This window comes from Mesoplodon densirostris, chromosome 6 (genome assembly GCF_025265405.1).
Source record: "Mesoplodon densirostris isolate mMesDen1 chromosome 6, mMesDen1 primary haplotype, whole genome shotgun sequence".
In the NCBI taxonomy this organism is placed as follows: Eukaryota; Metazoa; Chordata; class Mammalia; order Artiodactyla; family Ziphiidae; genus Mesoplodon; species Mesoplodon densirostris.
The window spans coordinates 88,626,584-88,646,416 of NC_082666.1; the positions used below are offsets into that span (position 1 = coordinate 88,626,584).

The 19,833-nt window shown below is 42.9% G+C and overlaps 1 protein-coding gene across 2 annotated transcripts in view; it reads right to left on the minus strand.

Annotated features, from left to right (window-relative positions):
- Nucleotides 1-19,833, minus strand: part of LOC132491909 (transducin-like enhancer protein 1) — an 87,834-nt gene that overhangs the window by 54,425 nt on the left and 13,576 nt on the right. Inside the window, exons 5-6 of one of the 2 annotated variants that reach the window (XM_060100958.1) lie at nucleotides 3,998-4,060; nucleotides 2,061-2,135 (exon numbers count right to left, since the gene is read on the minus strand). In XM_060100958.1, coding sequence (XP_059956941.1) covers nucleotides 2,061-2,135; nucleotides 3,998-4,060 — 138 coding nt within the window. Of the gene's footprint in view, nucleotides 1-2,030; nucleotides 2,136-3,997; nucleotides 4,061-19,833 lie in introns of both variants that reach the window. The other variant, XM_060100957.1, reaches the window with a different exon arrangement.

The following is a 19,833-nucleotide window of genomic DNA, read 5'->3' on the forward strand; positions in this document are numbered from 1 at the left end:
AATTAATATACTGATCCAAAAACTACAATTATAAAAGCCGCACATGCCAGTATGCTGAAGACCTGCAACTGGCGTTAAGTCTTGTGCTGGGCCCAATTCACTGATTTGGGTTATTGTTGCTAGCTATCGGAGCTAATCTGCCTTTATAATCTCAACAACATGTTTCCTGGACTAAAGCCATTCATAAAATTAGTGATTCATCTGCCCTTCCAAAACAACCTGCTATTTTTATTTTCTGATTCAACTCAAAATGAGTATTACCTATAAACATCTGGTTAACACAATTTCCTCCTTTCTAATGGATAGGATTGGGCAGTGCCTTTGAGAATGTAAGAGTACAAAGTTTTACCACTGAGAAATGATACGTAAAAATTTAGAGCCTATCAGAAAACAAACATGTTTCACGAAGTGTAACTGGGTACTTGAGAACTGCTTTGCATATGTTTTCCTTTAATCAAAACAGGCTTTTCCATCCTCATTCATCTGGGCTAAAAAATTCTGTGCTCGAGCTACAAGTACAATTTGCTATTAGTCTTTGCTAATCAAACACGGTACATGCAAAAGTACCAGTGAATATTTGATTTGATCTCTGAAATAAAGCAATTCATTACACAAGAAAAGGGTACAGAAGGCAGCAGACAAATGCAGATGTAATTGTGTTTTTTGTTGAATGTGATTAGAGAGTCCACTAAGTAACAGTCAAAAATGTGACACTAAGGGGGAGAGATGCAGAGCCCAGACCTGTGGGGAAGAGGAGGAGGGGAGAATTGTTTATGCAGAGCTAAGCTGTCAAGTGTAATAAAGCAGCTTGAATAAAATTTAAGCTGAAAATCCACTGAAGCTCCCCATTTCAGGGAGGAAAAAGCTATTAAAAGGAAATGAAGGTCACCCTCCCAGTTTATTTCACCTAATTGACTGCCAATAGCTTACCACAGGCAACCCGACTGCAGATCTGCAATTGAGAAACTGATGAAAGGAGAGTTTTCAAGCTGAGGCTCATTCTTTAATCCTCCTTGGCTCTTATGTTTTTTCTCCATCTCCAGTTGGGATGTAATTTTAAACCCTGATGGATTAACTGGTTCCATTGTCTGTGGCCATCACTGCACTATGGCACTCTTAATCCGTACAGCAGCATGTCTAATTATCATTACAAAGTGTCTGAGGGAACTATAAAGACCAGCAGGGCATCTTCTCACAAGCAATTAACATAAATTGATAAATGAGTGATTTGAATCCGCTCAAGGCACTCACATATGAATAAAATCAGCAAGGACGGTCCCTTATTTCAGCTACTTCTTTCGCTTAGTCTGGAAGGGCAGAAAACATGAGAACCGTCCTGGATCCTGCAGTGAGGGGGCGGGGGGATGAACTCATGCAGGGGATGGACCCAACAGTTCACCAGGCTCATTAATGCAGAGCAAATGACTTGTGATTGACAACCAGTTGCCAGCAAGGAGCACTAACTGAACTCAGCCCAGGAGAGCAGAAACCTGGTGAAAGGCTAGAGGGCACTAGGGCAGACAATCATCACTTCTTCAGCGGCAAGAGGGCTTTCCTTTCATTGGGGTGCCACTTAAAAATTCATGAAAGAGGCACAAGAAAAGCAAAACAGTTATGCATAGGTTCTAATACCCTGGGAAAGCAAAAGGCAAAAAAGCAAAAGACGACGAAATGAAATAATGCCGAGCTACGTCTCGACCTCACTGGGATCTAAAGTTTGTACAACAGAAGTAAGGAAAGTACGTATTTAAAACCCTTGCCAAAGCTTTAACCTAAGGGAGCAGGATAAACTACATTTATTTTTCCATTGAAGGGAAGATTTATTTTTTCTTCCTCTCCTAAAATTGTCTCTATCATCTCCCTTATGCTAATCTTTCTTCCCCTACACACCTCAGCATACCTGACACTACCACCCCCTGCCCCCAGCCCCGCTTATCAAATGGGTTAAGATTAAGCGACACAACACTATATATAGATAGATATATATTAAGCCAACAAATTAAGAAGAAATGAAAGCTGGTTATACACACTGTAGGAGGTAGACCTGGTAGGCCACGTACCCCGATGATGGCATTCAGCTCTGCCATGGTCACCTGTTTGGCACGTTCGACAGCCTGGGCCACCTGCTGTTGATGCTTTGAAAACAAGGAGAAGGAAAAGTGTTAGCAAGGCAGCCAAGACTTTCACTGTACCTTCCAACAGTAAGACAAATGCCACATGCGGTGCAGACTGAAGTGTAGTATGTCTTTAAATGTGAACTTGCTCAAGCACACACTGTTCCACAGAACACACAGACAAATGACAAAGGAAAACTGAGAGCGGTGCATCCCTTATTTCTAACCAACACCAGTTACCACTTTACTTCTGATGGGAATCTGGGGCTCGGAATGGTAGAAAGTCAAAGGAGGACATCAAAAATGGTAACGTGAGGCCTTAGAAAATAAACAGTATGGGATTTGGAAGATCACCCTGGTTCTCAGGAGGGGTTTGCTATGATAAGTTTGAGCAGGAAAAGTTTACAGCCATTTAAAAACACCCCTTTTGATACTTAAAATTTAAATATTAAACCTGCAATCACTTCTCTGGTCAACAAATCTCAACCCACCAGTTGGTTTTGGAAACTCTGGGAATTCCTCTCCTCCTTTAGCCCCTAGATGTTTCACCCTCCACAGGGGAAAGGAAAGACCCCGCCCCCTGCTCTCCCCACACACACTCTGAGATCACAGGCTGGGAACAGCCTGTGCACCTCCCAGCTCCACCCACAAATAAAAACAAAGCCACAGGTCTCTTTGGGAGAAAGGAGACTCTAGCAGAGACCAGGATTACTAAAATCTAATGAACAACAGGCTTCAAAAGGCCAACAGGGGACCTCCCCGATGGCGCAGTGGTTAAAAATCCACCTGCCAATGCAGGGGACTTGGGTTCGAGCCCTGGTCCGGGAAGATCCCACATGCCGCGGAGCAACTAAGCCCACGAGCCACAACTACTGAAGCCCGCACGCCTAGAGCCCATGCTCCGCAACAAGAGAAGCCCGTGCTCCGCAACAAAGAGTAGCCCCCGCTCGCCGCAACTAGAGAAAGCCCAAGCGCAGCAAGAAGACCCAACGCAGCCAAAAATAAATTAAAAAAAAAAAAAAGGCCAACCAATCTAAACTGTAACATCGAGTAAATGCTATGCTGGTAAAGGCTGCCATAATAACAGCAGAGATGGTGCTACCCAGCATGGAAAAGTAGATGCCAATGAGAACAAACACTCAGTATTCCAGCTCCAAGGCCCATAAGTTTTTCACTGTCTCAAGATAGAAGCATCCTGTACACACTTAAAACAGTTTTGCATTTATTAGCTTGTATCCAAAAGTAAAGGCAAAACTAAAACATTACTGGTTTTGAGTCATAGATTACTCACATAAAGAGCTTTACCCTCTCAAATATTAAGGGTAAACTTCTACTACTTTGTAACTTAATAAAATGGCTTATGTATGTATATAACTCCATAAGCTAAAGTAACATGAACAGGTAACATGAATGGTCTTATCCTTAATAGCACTGGCATCCACTCCGTCCATGCACAGCATTAAGTCAACCTGCCCTGATGTACGAGGACAAATGAAATACCTGCTCCCGTGGTCAAGTCAACCCTGATGGAACCATTTTTAAAATGCAGTGAAAGAAAAGCTCTCTAGAGAAAGGACACGTGAATCATCAGTAGCTATCAAGCTTATTTATACTACTCCTCTGAGGAAAGAAAAGCTTTATGCTGGATAGTCGTTTTGCAGTTTTCCACAGAAAAAAATTAATTTAAGGTTGAGCTACTGTCACCACTTCTACAGTGTCCCCTCAGATCTGTGAGATGGAACAGCAGGGGGTTTACACACTTCAGCTGTAACAGATGTTCTTCACACTTGTTCCTCGTGATAAAATTAACATCTTAAAACTAGCTAATTTGCAAACAGAGAAGCAACATAATTGCACTTTAACAGCTGAACAGTTTTACTTACTTCCTGAGACAGAAATGGGATGACTTGTGCACAAATCGTATTCAATCTCTTGGCGATTTCAGTCTATAAAGACAAAGCGATATAAATGTTTAGTATATTTCATAATCAGTTCAGAAAGATAAAACTTCCTACCCAACATCTGAGTCCTCCACTGCCTCACTCTTGAGGGCATAAAATTGCTTTCCCAGGCTATGTTAGCAATATTTATCTTGAGATAAACAGCAGATATTAATCCCACTTGCAAAGTAAGACATAATCGCACGCGTTATTGGTCACTTAAGAGATAATGGGTAGTTTAATTGAGTTGGAAAATCTACGCGGTTTAAGGCTACGTAATCATTAAACCTGGTGGGATTGCAAACCTCTCCGAACACTTATTCAATTACGGCGTATCAGGGCACATTCATATAGCAAGTTCATTCAAGCTGGAGTCAGAACCCTGGGGAGCGGGGGCACTGCCAAAGCAGTGTAGCTCTCAGGATAAGGTCTAGAGCGAGAGTGGAAGAAGACCTCCTTCCCGCTTGTCTCAATGCCTGCACAACTGAAACAGGACGTTAATGTTAGGAAGCCTTCACTAAGCCTCAAAATTTCAAACAAGCCTAGAAAACACTGCTGAAACAGAACTCAAGTCCACAGTGACAGTCAAGTCAAGGTATTCTGGCTATCTGTAAAGTTTTACCACAATTCAGCATCACATGCCAGGACCTCACTGACAGGGCCCACGGTTCCACTGAGTTTAGGAAAATGTGTCCTGAGTGTCTGCGGCACAGGCTGTTCTAGAGAAAGTAAGAAAAGTCCCTGCTCAGCTCCAAATGCACAGCAGTCCCTCTACAAGAGGGACAAACTGGCAAAGAAGGGAATGAAGTGTGCTGTGCTCCCAGGCTAGGGTAGGATCCACAGGCCCACCCCACCTCCAGCACCCTCCAGTAATGCAAAGGAGCCCTGCTTTCCTCTAACTCTGAAGAACCAGTTCTGTTTTTTTTTTAAAAAAAAGTCATCCGAAGAGTCCCACGTTGGCCTTATTTATTTCATCATTTTCTGTCAATGCTTACTAATGCTGCCTCTATTACTGAATTAGGCAATGAAAAGCATTATGAGAAGAAGAAAATCATGAAGCGCAAAGCCCATGGCCCTTGAGAAAGAGAGAATGGAATAAGTGAGACAAAGTAGAAACCTCAGGAACTGTATAATCAAGTACATAAAAAAAGAGCTGCCTTTTGTCCTCTGAGATGATTCCAGTTAACTGAGCAACAAGCCTTTGGTTTTATGGGATTGGATTTAGGCCAACCCAACTCAATTCTCCCTGACCACCAATGAGATAGGGTTACAGACAGTGCCTTGGAAGAAATGTACTGGAAGGGGAAATGACTGGTATAGAGAGAACAAACCCATGACCTTGCTTGAACAAGCGGGGCAAACAGATATGTACATGCAAAAAGGGTGCAGCTGTACTAGGTGCAAACACAGAACTGGGTCAGCCCTACCCAGTTCATTTGATCACAGCCACCCACCCACTCAAGCTAACTCAAGGTCATGAAAGCATGGGCGGGCTACCCTTGCCTTTGCAACAGGGTTCTACACTATGTATCTGGGTAGATGTAAAGGAGTAGAAATGCCCTCTGTGGACTCTGAGGTCCTTGCTCCCCACTTCCTACCTGCCTTACATTCCAAGAGCATTCTGTACTTTTCCCATCTCTAAAATTCCCTTCATGTTTTCCAATTTTAAAAATGACATCTGCTCACTTTGAGCACATACACACAGATGTATACTATATAGAAATACACAAGAAAGTTAAAATAACCCTAAGTCCACCATCCAGAGATTACCACAGTAACATTCTGGTGATCCTGGGAAGCAGCACCCCAGGCTCTCATTATCTGTGTGTGCACAAGCCCAGAGTGGAGAGAGACACTTTGATACCAAGGGGTCCCAATACGTATACTGCTTTTCTGTAATTTGTTATTTCCACTCAAATGTGTCATGGACACCCTCCCACTCAATAAAAACAGATATGAATAAGGACATCATCAATATATCCCACTATACAAGCAGACGGGTGTCTCAACACTCCCAATATCAGGGGATATTTATGTTTCACCTAATTTTCCACAGTTACACACTGTTATGTCGAAGAACTCGCTCCCTGGATCTCTAAAAGGAATCTCTAGAAGTAAAACTGCTAGGTCAAAGTGTATGCATATTTTAAACTGTAATGCATGCTGATAAACTGCCCAGAAGAGAAGTTTACCAATTTACATCATCACCAGTCTATGAGGGTGCCTGCTCCCCCACCCAGTGTCAATACTGGGTTTTGATGACCTTTTTAAAATCTTTATCCATCTAAGAGATTTTAAAATGACCTCATTTTTATTTGCATTACTTGGATTCTTCCTGAAGTTAAACATCTTTTCATATATTGACTGGTCCACTTTATTTTTCCTTTCTCTTTTTTTCTTTTGGTATTTATTCATCCTTGTCTTTTTGTAGTAGTTCTTTCCATATGACAAATACTGACTTTTCCAGTTTTTCCACCTTGTTAGCTGTCTTTCAACCTTGCTTATGATGGATTTTTTGCTGTGCGTAACTTTGTTCTTACGTGGTCAAACAAAAAAAGTCTTCCTATGTTCCTGGCCTTTGGGTCAGGATTAGAACACCCCCAAATTACAGAAGCCATTCTTAATTTTCTTCTAGTGCTGCTATGGCTGTACTTTCTGCACTTAATTACTTGACCTACACGGAATTTACTTTAGTTTAAGAAGGAAAGATGATCTCCTCTTTAATTAATAATTATATATGTTATTACATAGAGTGGCTTCAAGGTAGAAGTGAACTTGACTGTCAGGGAACAGTTAAGACCTGGTCTGAATGAAATCAACTTGTAAACCTTTAACATTAAACATTTAATATTAAGAACAAAATAAAAGAAGTACAGATTAAAGCACAGACCATATAAATTGAGTTAGAGTAGCTAAGACTGAAACAGGAGGACCAGGGTTAAAGATCAAAGCTCAAACTGATGAAGAGACATCAAAAGCCATACCATTTGTCCTGGGAATTCTAAATAAATGGTCTGGAGAAGCAACGGAAATAAGAACAGAGAAGGATCTTATCCCAGCTGTCTCCTCCCTCTGCCAGGTCTATAAACCCTAATCTTAAAACTATCCTCTGACAAGTGAGTGTAACTTTGATCAAGGAGGCCTGGATTCAAATCTCACCTCTGATTTACCTTAAAATTCTCCGAGCCAGCTATAGAGTACCTACTCCTGGCAGCGTGAGGATGCAACTTATTTCCCTGACGGTGCTTTGGGAGGTCTAAGACATCACCACCACCCCAGCCCTTAAAATAGTCTGGATGGCAGCATAAAAACTGACGGTGATTCTTTAGTATTATCTCTTGCTTCAACACAAGGGTATTCTGATAAGAACTTTAATTTAGCACAAATTAACGAGTAGTAGTGTTTTCCACCCGTGCTTCTATTCCTGACCACAGAGTTTACAAGCAGATTAAACTGGATAGTTGACCCTGCTTAAGCAGGTGTTAAGAAAGTTCTGTAACCTTTTCAGACTGCCTTCTTTCTACCTCTTCCAAAGACTAGACAGCTCCAGTGGGGAAAAAACAAAACAAAACAAAACAAAACTGCAGGCTAACTGTATTTCCCCCCTGGAAATCATTTTCCTGCCCAAAGCTGAAGACGTATTTGGTACCTGCTAACAGTCATAATGTTTATAAGTAAACTTACCCTGTGCCTGTACTTCTGACACCATGTAAGGCAACAAAACTAAGTCAGCATTCAAGAGCTAGCCCTAAACCAGATCTGTGTGGAAACTTTGTGCCCAGAAACTTAACCAGCTTGGTTAAGGCCCCAGCATCAGGCCTTACTTCAGGGACTGCCACCACCCACTGACGGAGCAGGAAGCAGGAGTCCAAATTATCTGTCTAGAACCAGCTTTTATTCTCCCTGTCAAGGCCAACTCCCTTCTCACTGACTTGCTTCTGGTAATAGGGTTGGCCCTCATCATCCAAAAACTTGGGTTTGCATCTCAGCACACTAGTATTAGGTGTCCTGAGTTCAGTGACTTCAACCACTGACCCCCAGGTCTCTTATCACCAACCTACTTCAGTGTTTCAGCAGAATCAAGTAAGCTAATATGTAAACTACAGCTGCACTATTACGAAGTGCTTTGCTCTTATCCCAATCCTTCCAGGCCTACCTCAAATCCATGTAGAAGCTGCCTTTCTCCCATAACACCAATAAACAAACTCTAGGCCCTTCAAGATTCTCCAAAGCATTTACCATCATTTGGCAAACTAAGACTTTATGTTTAAAATCACATCTTATGTGAAGCTTCTGGACAGTTTCCTAACAGCTTCCAGCATCAAGTCTTCTCAACACAACAGGGAAGCGGGAGAAGACTCTGGCTGAACACTTTGATACAGCTCCTCGCTGAATCCTCCCCACCAAAACTGACCAGAGGGCACACATTCCACATGTGGGACTTTCAAAGGAATGCCTCGCTGAACCAAAATGGAATCCCCATACACCCTGAACTCAATGACCAAGATGTAACCACAAAAAACGTTCCTAACCAGTGTCAGAATAAAGCTCTGTTTATAGTAAGAAATTGTGTCTTAGTAGGTACAAGATTCAGGTACATGTATATTTTAACTGAGTTAAATGGGCCAAATACCTCAAAGGCCAGCAATGAACCAAACCCTGGTACATGTTGCAGAGCTCTTAAACTGAAGACATGTTCTTCTGAGCATCTGAACTTAAGTTTTTAGACTTCATGATTCCTAAAAGCTCGGCTTTCCACCTTTTCACACTCCTCCCACCTCGTCTAATTTCCAGACTGAAGAGCCAGCCTGCTCCCCAACGGCTGCCCGCTTCTCCACTACACATAGAGTAATATATAATGAAGGTTGTTGTAGGCTGAAAGCAGGGCGAGGACTGCTTAAGAGTAATTGCCCATGGGTCTCAAAGCAACCCAGTGGCACCTCGCCCAAAGTCAGCTTACGGAGGGGAAACTCCACCACCATTAAATTGCAAATTGATGGATCATAAAAAATGCCGCTTATGCTGAGGGCTGGCAAACTGATCTTTCTGTTTCCTCAAACCAAGCAGGAGGCCAAGAGAAAAACACAGTGGAGAGCTGGTAAGAAGTGCCTGGCAACAGATAAACCGGCAAGAACATGAAAACAAAGCACACAAAAGGAAATAGATAATCTCTAAATCCCTTCTGACGGGAAGGTTCAGGGTCTGTGAAATGACAGCCTTCAATACAGAAAAATGTTCAACCTCACCAGCAACCAAATAAAATGCAAATGTTGTTGTAAGTAAAGTGGGTCATTCTGCACCAGTTAAGTTAGTTTATTAAAAAAAAATAATGAAATCCAACGATGATGAGTCTTCTGGGAAACTGGAGCAATCACACATTACCGATGAGAGAGTAAATCAGTACAGTTGTCTTGGAAAGCAACTGGGCAATGTGTTTCAAGTGCATGAAATTATTCAAACCTTTTGGTAAGGCTTCCCACAGCTAAGAATTTATCATAAGGAAATAGTTCTAATGAAAAGCATTCCATGCATGAAGCTGCTCACTGCAGCACGAGTTTCAAAGCAGAAGAGGAAAAGTCAGGTAAAAATGTAACAGTAGTTCAACACATCACAAACATCTGCAGCTTTTTAAAAACTTAACATTTGCCCTCCTGATAAATCAGTTGTCTAGTACTAGGAGAAAGGGTTAAATACATGACATCAACCCAAAGGCAAGGCAAGTAACCATTTAAAGTCATGTTTATGATAATGATGCTTAAATGGCCAACACATTTACTAGAAGAAGCAGGAGGGGAAGAACAAAGCTGTGGTGTTAGTGTGACTGTTTTTTGTTTGTTTTACAAGATATGCATGCGGCCAGCTGTAATTTGATACCCCAAATAAAACCAGTGATTATCCTGCTGTAGCAGAGTTATCAGTGCCATTTTCCCCCCTCCAGTGACCTTGTAGATGCCGCCCTTGATTTATCGATTGGATGTATTATTAAACAGGGAAGGGAGCAAAGGGTGATCAGGCCCACCACTCCTGTGACTGACCCTGGCACTGAGTCACAAGGATGCTGGCAAACCCTGAAACCCTTTGGGTGCCCGGCCCTCTAACAATCTTCACGTCACATATGGAGAAGCCAATGCCTAAAGGAAATGATTTGCCCAGGATCATAAAGATTAAAAGCCACGTTCGCTGCCTAGTCCTTTCTCCAGGAAGCAGAAGTGGGAAATTGGAACATACTCTAGACCAGAAACAAAGCTGATGTACTCAGCCTTGTTTGCAAAGCAATACAGCCCTAACAGGACCACAGCAGTACAAGGCCAAGGCCATGTCATCGCTCAGCCAACAACGGTACTACAACAAGTGGCCCCAGTCTGTCACTGACAGGGTCACTGTACTCCTGCTGTCTTTGGCAGAAGTACAGTGCAAGGCAAAGTAGGCATTTCACAAGGAGCCACAGTTATAAATTGCAAACCTTAGATCAACAAGTAGCAGCCAAACTGCACTTTTGTCCTCCCCTTCGCAGGCGAACAGAATTAGTGCCTCAGCCCTAACATCAGACAATCTGGCCCACCAGTAAAGCAAAATCCACAAAAACACATCCACAAGTACATCTCTATTTCCTGAAGATGACATCTGATGTGCCTAAAGAAAATTCAAGATGTTTGACTAAAACTGCATACCCAAAATGATATATGCAAAACTCCGCAAATAAACTTCCAATACTCCCCCAACCCCTTTACATGAGGGGGAAAGGCTTCTTGGCCTGGAGACCTCCTTCAGAACACTGGCGAGTCACCAGACCATCTCCCATCCTAGCACCATGCTTCACCAGCATACTCATGAAAAGGGAATTTTATCTGAAGTTCTAATGCATCAGAGTAGCTCTGTTTAAAATATAATGACGTCGATAAATGACTAACCACAATTCGGGGGAAATCCAAATGAAAAGGACTTGGGGTCTCTAAGCTGACGATATAATGGTTATGAGGTTATCAGCGGTTTTCAAACATAAGAATGCATCAGGATCACCTGAAAGGCTTGGTAAAACAGACAGCTGGGCCCACGCACAGAGTTTCTCAGCCAGGAGGTCTGGGGCCCCAACATCTGCATTTCTAACAAGCCCTGCAGCTTGTTGGACTAGGGACCACACTTTGAGAACAGTGCCACTGAATAACCATGACAGCGGCAGAATCTACTTCCTTAGTACACACCAGCTCCAATTACATCCAGGGTCTAAGCATCAGTCAGCATAGGTGCCCTTGGAGACTGGACCGGAAGGTTAAAATAACTCACCTAGGTCAGAAACAGGATGGGAGGTCAGGCCTGCCTTTCTCCAAAGCCTTGTCACAGTGAGAGATGACCACCTTTCTCCAAACATTTTTTTTTCTTTTTTTTTTTTTTTGCGGTACGCGGGCCTCTCACTGTTGTGGCCGCTCCCGTTGCGGAGCACAGGCTCCGGACACGCAGGCTCGGCGGCCATGGCTCACGGGCCCAGCCGCTCCGCGGCATGTGGGATCTTCCCGGACCGGGGCACGAACCTGTGTCCCCTGAATCAGCAGGTGGACTCTCAACCACTGCGCCACCAGGGAAGCCCTTTTTTTTTTAACATCTTTATTGGAGTATAATTGCTTTACAATGGTGTGTTAGTTTCTGCTTTATAACAAAGTGAATCAGTTAATACATATACATATGTTCCTATATCTCTTCCCTCGTGTCTCCCTCCCTCCCACCATCCCTATCCCACCCCTCTAGGTGGTCACAAAGCACCGAGCTGATATCCCTGTGCTATGCGGCTGCTTCCCACAAGCTATCTACTTTACGTTTGGTAGTGTATATATGTCCATGCCACTCTCTCACTTTGTCCCAGCTTACCCTTCCCCCTCCCCATATCCTCAAGTCCATTCTCTAGTAGGTCTGTATCTTTATTCCCGTCTTACCCCTAGGTTCTTCCTGTCATATTTTTTTCTTAGATTCCATATATATGTGTTAGCGAATGGTATTTGTCTTTCTCTTTCTGACTTACTTCACTCTGTATGACAGACTCTAGGTCCATCCACCTCACTACAAATAACTCAATTTCGTTTCTTTTTATGGCTGAGTAATATTCCACTGTATATATGTGCCACATCTTCTTTATCCATTCATCCAATGGTGGACACTTAGGTTGCTTCCATCTCCTGGCTATTGTAAATAGAGCTGCAATGAACATTTTGGTACATGACTCTTTTTGAATTATAGTTTTCTCAGGGTATATGCCCAGTAGTGGGATTGCTGGGTCATATGGTAGTTCTATTTGTAGTTTTTTAAGGAACCTCCATACCGTTCTCCATAGTGGCTGTACCAATTCACATTCCCACCAGCAGTGCAAGAGTGTTCCCTTTTCTCCACACCCTCTCCAGCATTTATTGTTTCTAGATTTTTTGATGATGGCCATTCTGACTGGTGTGAGATGATACCTCACTGTAGTTTTGATTTGCATTTCTCTAATGATTAATTATGTTGAGGATTCTTTCATGTGTTTGTTGGCAATCTGTATATCTTCTTTGGAGAAATATCTATCTAGGTCTTCTGCCCATTTTTTGGATTGGGTTGTTTGTTTTTTTTGTTATTGAGCTGCATGAGCTGCTTGTAAATTTTGGAGATTAATCCTTTGTCAGTTGCTTCAATTGCAAATATTTTCTCCCATTCTGAGGGTTGTCTTTTGGTCTTGTTTATGGTTTCCTTTGCTGTACAAAAGCTTTTAAGTTTCATTAGGTGCCATTTGTTTATTTTTGTTTTTATTTCCATCTCTCTAGGAGCTGGGTCAAAAAGGATCTTGCTGTGATGTATGTCATAGAGTGTTCTGCCTATGTTTTCCTCTAAGAGTTTGATAGTTTCTGGCCTTACATTTAGGTCTTTAATCCATTTTGAGCTTATTTTTGTGTATGGTGTTAGGGAGTGTTCTAATCTCATACTTTTACATGTACCTCCACACATTTTTACAAAACAAAACCAAGGCAAGAACACAAACCGGGGCTGGAGGAACCCATCTGACTACTGTGGGAAACCTCAAACAATATTCATTCAGATAAGTCCACCTGTGGCAATGTAATCTTGCCCCTTCTTCAACCTGATGATTAAAGCGAAACAAAGAGTACCAGATGACAGAACCCCATCAGTGGCTCAATTAATCAGAACACAAGTCGCCAATTATGGGCAGATCCTAACTTTTATGTTCCGTCTCCCCCCTCATTTGGCAGCTCCTGCAAGCATTCTAAACCTCAGCCCTTTCCAAAGGGGCACAGACTCTCTCCTTCCACTGCTCACCTTTCACACTCACAGCTTCTCTCCAAACAAGGGGTTAAAATAAAGGGAAAGAATAACCTGCTGAAGGCTGCTGAGTTGAGATAGCAACACTAATTGCTCCCATACTCTGGCTCCTCGAGAGGCAGATTGCAAGGGCTCGCATCTCCAGAGAAAGCTCTCGGATCTTCGCAGCAGCTCTCAGCAGAGCAACTCAAGTGCCCTTAATTGTTTATGTTCTTAATGCAGAGCCTCTTGAATGCATTCATTTTTAATAGCAGGCTTGAGTGTGGGGCCCATCAAAGAATGACAAAGCAACTCTATTCACTGGTCTTCCCTCCTGCAATGACAGTCTTCTGATTTATTTGCAAATGACAAGCTTGGCAGGCTCCACTTGAGGGCTGCCCTCTTTTTTTTTTTTTTTTTTAAGAATTCAGTTGCATTTTCCACGATGAAGTTGAGTCTGCAACGCTGTGTATTTGTGTAAATTCTTCCCCCTTCAGTTCCTTCTAATTAATGACTTAAATGTTTTGACCCAACTGTTGCCAAGCAGTGCATTTGGGCTTTACTTTGTCATTCTGGTAAAGATGCATCCTCGACAAAAGCATCGCAGCTGTTTCAGTGCCTGAACAGCACATTTCCATTATTCACAAACCCTTGTTATGGAGTTCAGAAAGCGCTGTTCACAGGAAATCGTAATGACTTGTCCCATGATGGAAAAAGACAGCTTCGGTGGTGTCAAAGGAAAATGCACTCTGTTGCACCACAAGAAGGGTTTCAAGACAAACTCCACGGGTTGAATCACGGAATGCTACCATGAAGTCACCACCTATTGTTCTGGGAATGGAAAGAGAGCAAGCCTACACCTTTCACCTTCTTCACAGGTCTTACTCATTAGGGAGCTCATGAGAAATTAGATTATATCATACAGTAGCAGGAAGATCAGTGGGAGGAAGAGCCAGCTACATCATCATGGCATGAAGGCTAAAATTACAATTACGAAAATAAAATATGCCTATGTAAAGACAAAGACTGCACGGGAATATGCAAAAACCAAGTCGCCTCTGAAAACCAGGTTTATGAGAATGGTCTTTATTCAGAACTTGGAATGTTATTTTCCTTGCAATAACACTTAAACACTTTCCTTTTCATCATAGCAACCTTTTAGGCCCGTGTAACCAGTCTTTGGTTGGCACTGACTTCCAAGGGTCTGTGTCACTATGGTCCCTGACTTCCATCATGACAAAGCAAACACCCAGTGCACACAACTATAAAGCACAATTTATCATTAGCTTTAGCATTTCTCATCATCCCCTTCCCCACAACTTGTTTGGAAATCACTGAATAAGCAGTTTGGTGTGAATGTTTCCCAACAGGTTGGAATCTTTTGCCAATCTAGATAGTGGGAAAGGATTTCCTGCCTTAGGTGACCATGGGACAGTGGTTCCCTAATTTTAAAAACATGCTACAGCTGAATGACCCACACACATGAAGGATGGCTGCCACTCTTCTTCCAGAGCAACTTCTTAGGGAAAGCAGCTACTCCATCAAGAGGCCTATGCCATCAAAGCCATGTGGCATGGCAGCAGAATGGCCCCAAGTTAGATAGACGTGTGTGTGCATGCATTGCTAAGGCCATCTGAGTCCCAAACTCAGTCTGAGTTGGGAAGCCCCATCCCTGGGCCTTCTTCCTCACAGGCTGAGCTGCTGGAGAGGTGGTCCTTTGGGAAGGAAGACAAGGTTCCTGGCATTCCAAGTGGAAACCTGGGATTCTCTTTTCAATCAACATCATGTGCCAAGAAACCTGCAAAGCTCCAGAATGCAATTTACCCCCCAGAGTGGCCAGAAGATGAATTTGAAGGGAGGGGGCTCTACTGCAAACTGGGAGTCGGCCTCTGCCTCAAAAACAGTGCTCTGCTGAACCCAGCAAGTGCCAGAGGGGCATCAAAGGCTGGGAGCCACTGAGGCAGAAACAGAACTTGTGCGCAGCGAAGTCAACAGTGGAGAAAAAAATTATTTTCTCAAAAACACCTTAGGATCATAACTGAAATGAAATCTGGGAGGCTGGAGAAAATTTTCAAAGCATACCCTTTTGGAAAAGTTTTAAGTATTTACAAGATGGTAAGTACAAGGACACTAGACAACAGACTGCATTAATGCATTCAAAAGTCACAGAATATTAACTCAGCTATGCAGGTGGAGGCAAAGAGAAATATTTTAAATAAAAATTAACTCTTTTTTTTTTTTTTTCCTTTGGCTGCCCCGTATGGCATGCTGGATCTTAGTTCCCTGACCAGGGATCCAACCCGCACCCCTGCATTGGAAGCATGGAGTCTTAACCCCTGGATCACCAGGGAAGTCCCCACAAATTAATTCTTAGAAAAACAAAATAACCTGATCATCACAACACAATACAATCCACAGAGAAATCTAAGCAAGAGAAAAATAATCATCATTTCTCCAAGATAACAATCAAGCTACGTTCAGGGAAACAAAGTGTGCTCTGTGAGGATAATTTACTCAGGGTTACTTGGATTGACCACAAGTAAATATAATTAAAAGTATATGAAGAAAAACCCCCTTATGCCCAGTCATATCAACTTGTAATTTTTTTTTTTAATTTTTGTATTTTATTTATTTATTTTTGGCTGCATTGAGTCTTCGTTGCTGCACACAGGTTTTTCTCTAGTTGCGGCGAGCGGCGGCTACTCTTTGTTGTGGTGCGCAGGCTTCTCGTTGCGGTGGCTTCTCTTGTTGTGGAGCACGGGCTCTAGGTGCATGGGCTTCAGTAGTTGCGGCACGTGGGCTCAGCAGCTGTGGCTCACAGGCTTTAGAGCACAGGCTCAGTAGTTGTGGCACACAGGCTTAGTGGCTCCGCGGCATGTGGGATCTTCCCGGACCAGGGATTGAACCCCTGTCCTCTGCATTGGCAGGTGGATTCTTAACCACTGCACCACAAGGGAAGTCCCTCAACTTGTAATTTTTAAATGATAGTGTTATAACGTGTTGTCTAAGATTTACTGGGGAAGCATTAAACAAGAAGGGATAAAAGAACACTGGGCCGGGCTTTCCTGGTGGCACAGTGGTTAAGAGTCTGCCTGCCAATTCAGGGGATACAGGTTCAAGCCCTGGTCCAGGAAGATCCCACATGCCACGGAGCAACTGGGCCCATGCGCCACAACTACTGAGCCTGCACTCTAGAGCCCGCGAGCCACAACTACTGAAGCCCGTGTGCCTAGAGCCCGTGCTCCACAACAAGAGAAGCCACCTCAACGAGAAGCCCGTGCACTGCAATGAAGAGTAACCCCTGCTCGCCGCAACTAGAGAAAGCCCGCGTGCAGCAACAAAGACCCAACGCAGCCAAAAATAAAAGAATTTATAAATAAGTAAATTTAAAAAAAGAGGGCTTCCCTGGTGGCGCAGTGGTTGAGAGTCCGCCTGCCGATGCAGGGGACACGGGTTCGTGCCCCAGTCTGGGAAGGTCCCACATGCCGCGGAGCGGCTGGGCCCGTGAGCCATGGCCGCTGAGCCTGCGCATCCGGAGCCTGTGCTCCGCAACGGGAGAGGCCACAACAGTGAGAGGCCCGCATAACGCAAAAAAAAAACAAAAAACAAACAAACAAACAAAAAAAAAACAAACAAACAAACAAAAAAGAACATTGGGTCATGGAAGTGAGAACAATTTCTAAACCAGGGGCCACCAGGAGTTATCACTCCTATCACTCACCAGTTATTTTACAAGTGGACAAATCAATTTCTGTGCTTGTGTGTGTTTTTAGAAAGCATCCTAGATATTCTCCCATTAATTATGTGGGTTCAGGACATGTCAATTCTTGTTTCCCAGAGCACAAGAAACCAAATTTAACCCACGTATTGTGTTACACTGGTCTGCACTCGTGTGGTTCCCACAGGGCTGGGCTAGCTCAATAATGTCGACCTCCTTCTGGAAGAACAGAATAGACTTCCTGCCATTTGGACTGTGAAACACAGTAATCCACCAGGGAATAAAGGTCAATGTTGCACTTTTGGTCATTACTGAATCATTTGAGATGATCTGCGGTGAGGATGAGAGGAAAATCGAAGGCTGTGAGAACGCTGCAAATGGCTTGACCTCAGACCAATTTCCATCTCCATCTGTCTAATAGACATGTGGATAAAAAGCCTCCCTCCTTCTGGGCTACTCGGCTGTTTTCAAATCCGCAGCACAAGCCAGGAACCAGTTAAACAATACATTAATAAGGGGAAATAACCTTCTAAGTCCCAGACTGACACTTATTCAGGTTTTAGGTCATCAGCTCAAGTCTGGAAAGTAATTTTCCAGTCCGCAAGCAGTACTGCAAAGCAGAAATTTTAACGAATACGGAGAATCATCTGCAGAGCTGGGGCATGTGCCAGAAATCTCCTTATTTGTACATGCAAATATATGCATGCTTACACCTCCACCCCCCCACCAAAAGACATCCACTCGATTTCTATTACGTCTGCTAACACACACACAAAGGGGAACAGCAGTTCCAAAAACTGCGCTGCTGCAAAATAAGTCTTTTTTTCCAAGTGTCCAATTAATGATGCTTAATCCTTATTAAGGCATTTCAATCCTTAAATACAAAATATTCCTGGGAACCCAGAGCCCAATTATCATTTAAGCCATGGAATAAATGTTAATATCCTAACTTTACACTAATACTCCCCTTTACCGGTTAGGCCAAGCTCCTTTTTTGAAGGTAATGCTGCACCATATATGTTTAGGCCCCCACAGTATATCAATGTCAAACAACATCGTGTCAAGCTAAGATTCAATTCAGGTAAGTGCCACTGCCAAATTTTCTTGTTCCCAGACGGGCTTTAAGATTATTTTATTGCTTAAAATTTAATTTGTTCCAACTCGTGTCGCCATGACAACGTTGGCTAACCCTGCAAATCATTTGGGTAATTGGATATCTTATCTTTCTATTGCTCTCAAATCGAATGATTCGGCTAGAATTGTAACAGCCAATCAAATTTACAGTCCTCCTGAGTAATAGACTTGGAAAAGTAGCCACATTCATCTCCTCTTTACAGCCATATTAACCAGTATGCAGCACACAGTAGAATCTGGTCTTCAAACTATACTCCAAAGTGTAAGTGGTGTCAATACCAATATTCTCACTGTGCAAACTCTACTCAAAAGCCCCCTTTTATACTATTTTAATTTGAGAAGGAACAACTGGTACTCATTCCATATAAACCTCTATCAATTTCAGTACTTTGAGGGAAACTGACAAGAATAATTCCGCATGCTAATCAGAAAAAATAATAATAAAATAAAAATCACAGCATTTTGGGGTTATTTGCCCGTGTGACAAAATCATGACCAAAACAATGGCTGCACAAGGTGACAGCAGTACACCAACACTGATGTGCCTGGGGCTCCTTCAGGTGGGTAAGCTACATCTGATCCATTGTAAGACGTAAGAATGAATACAGATTTAGCAACCAGTTCAAACAGCTCTGCACCCTTAGAGAAATCCACAGTTGAAATGTGACACCCCCTTATTATTTCATTTAATTCATGAGTATCACAGCATCCAGGGCAGTCAATTATGAAATACAGATTTCTTATAAGATTTCAAAGTCAGCAGTTCCGCTCTTGAGTTAGTGGTATGATTTTGGCCTTTGGTCAGCTAAAAAGTACAGAAGTTGGACACATTTCAGTGGTCCAATTCCAATCTCCCCAGTAGCTGTGCAAAGAGATTTGCTCCACGGGAGCTCAGGGCCCAGGCACTGTAAGAGAGCCAGCCGGGTTACAAAAGGAAAAGGCTCTGGAACCCAGGCCAACTGGCAGGACGAAGGGGTTGTCAAGAACCTCGTGCTTCCCCTACAGACACTCAGTGGACTTCAGGACTCAAGCTAAACACAAACAGACGCAACGTGGAGCTTCTCAGCACACCGATGTCAGCAGGCAGCCGAGCTTTGAAGCAAGCGTGAGAGCAGGTATTAGCAGGTATTGTCTACTGTGTCCTCTGTTATCCCAAATACTTACAAAAAGTTGCTACTGCATCATGCTTGGCAATAAGAGTCAACAGCCTAAACTTCCAGTCTGTCTAATCCCAATGGCCCTGGCTTTTCTCCCTCCTGTGTTTTCCCTGCTTCCTCAAATATTAGCACATAAGCAGCAGCTGTGAATTGACAGTCCACAAAAATCTCAAGCCCGTGGAGTACCTGGAGAATACTGCTACACAATTATCTACTCAATCTTCTGCACGCACTTCACAAGTTTTCACAGCCCAAATAAAACTATATGTATGTATACATCATCAAGGCGCACAATTTTTTTTTCTCCAACTCGGTCATGTAATTCACACACACACACACACACACACACACTTTTTTCAAGATGACAAAACTCTCTTCAAATTCAAAGTTGGATTTTCCACATTTCATTAAAAATAAAAAAATCAGAAACGCACCTCCCATCCTTTATTTTGCCAAAACTCACTTCGATAAAATGAACCAAATCCTCTTTG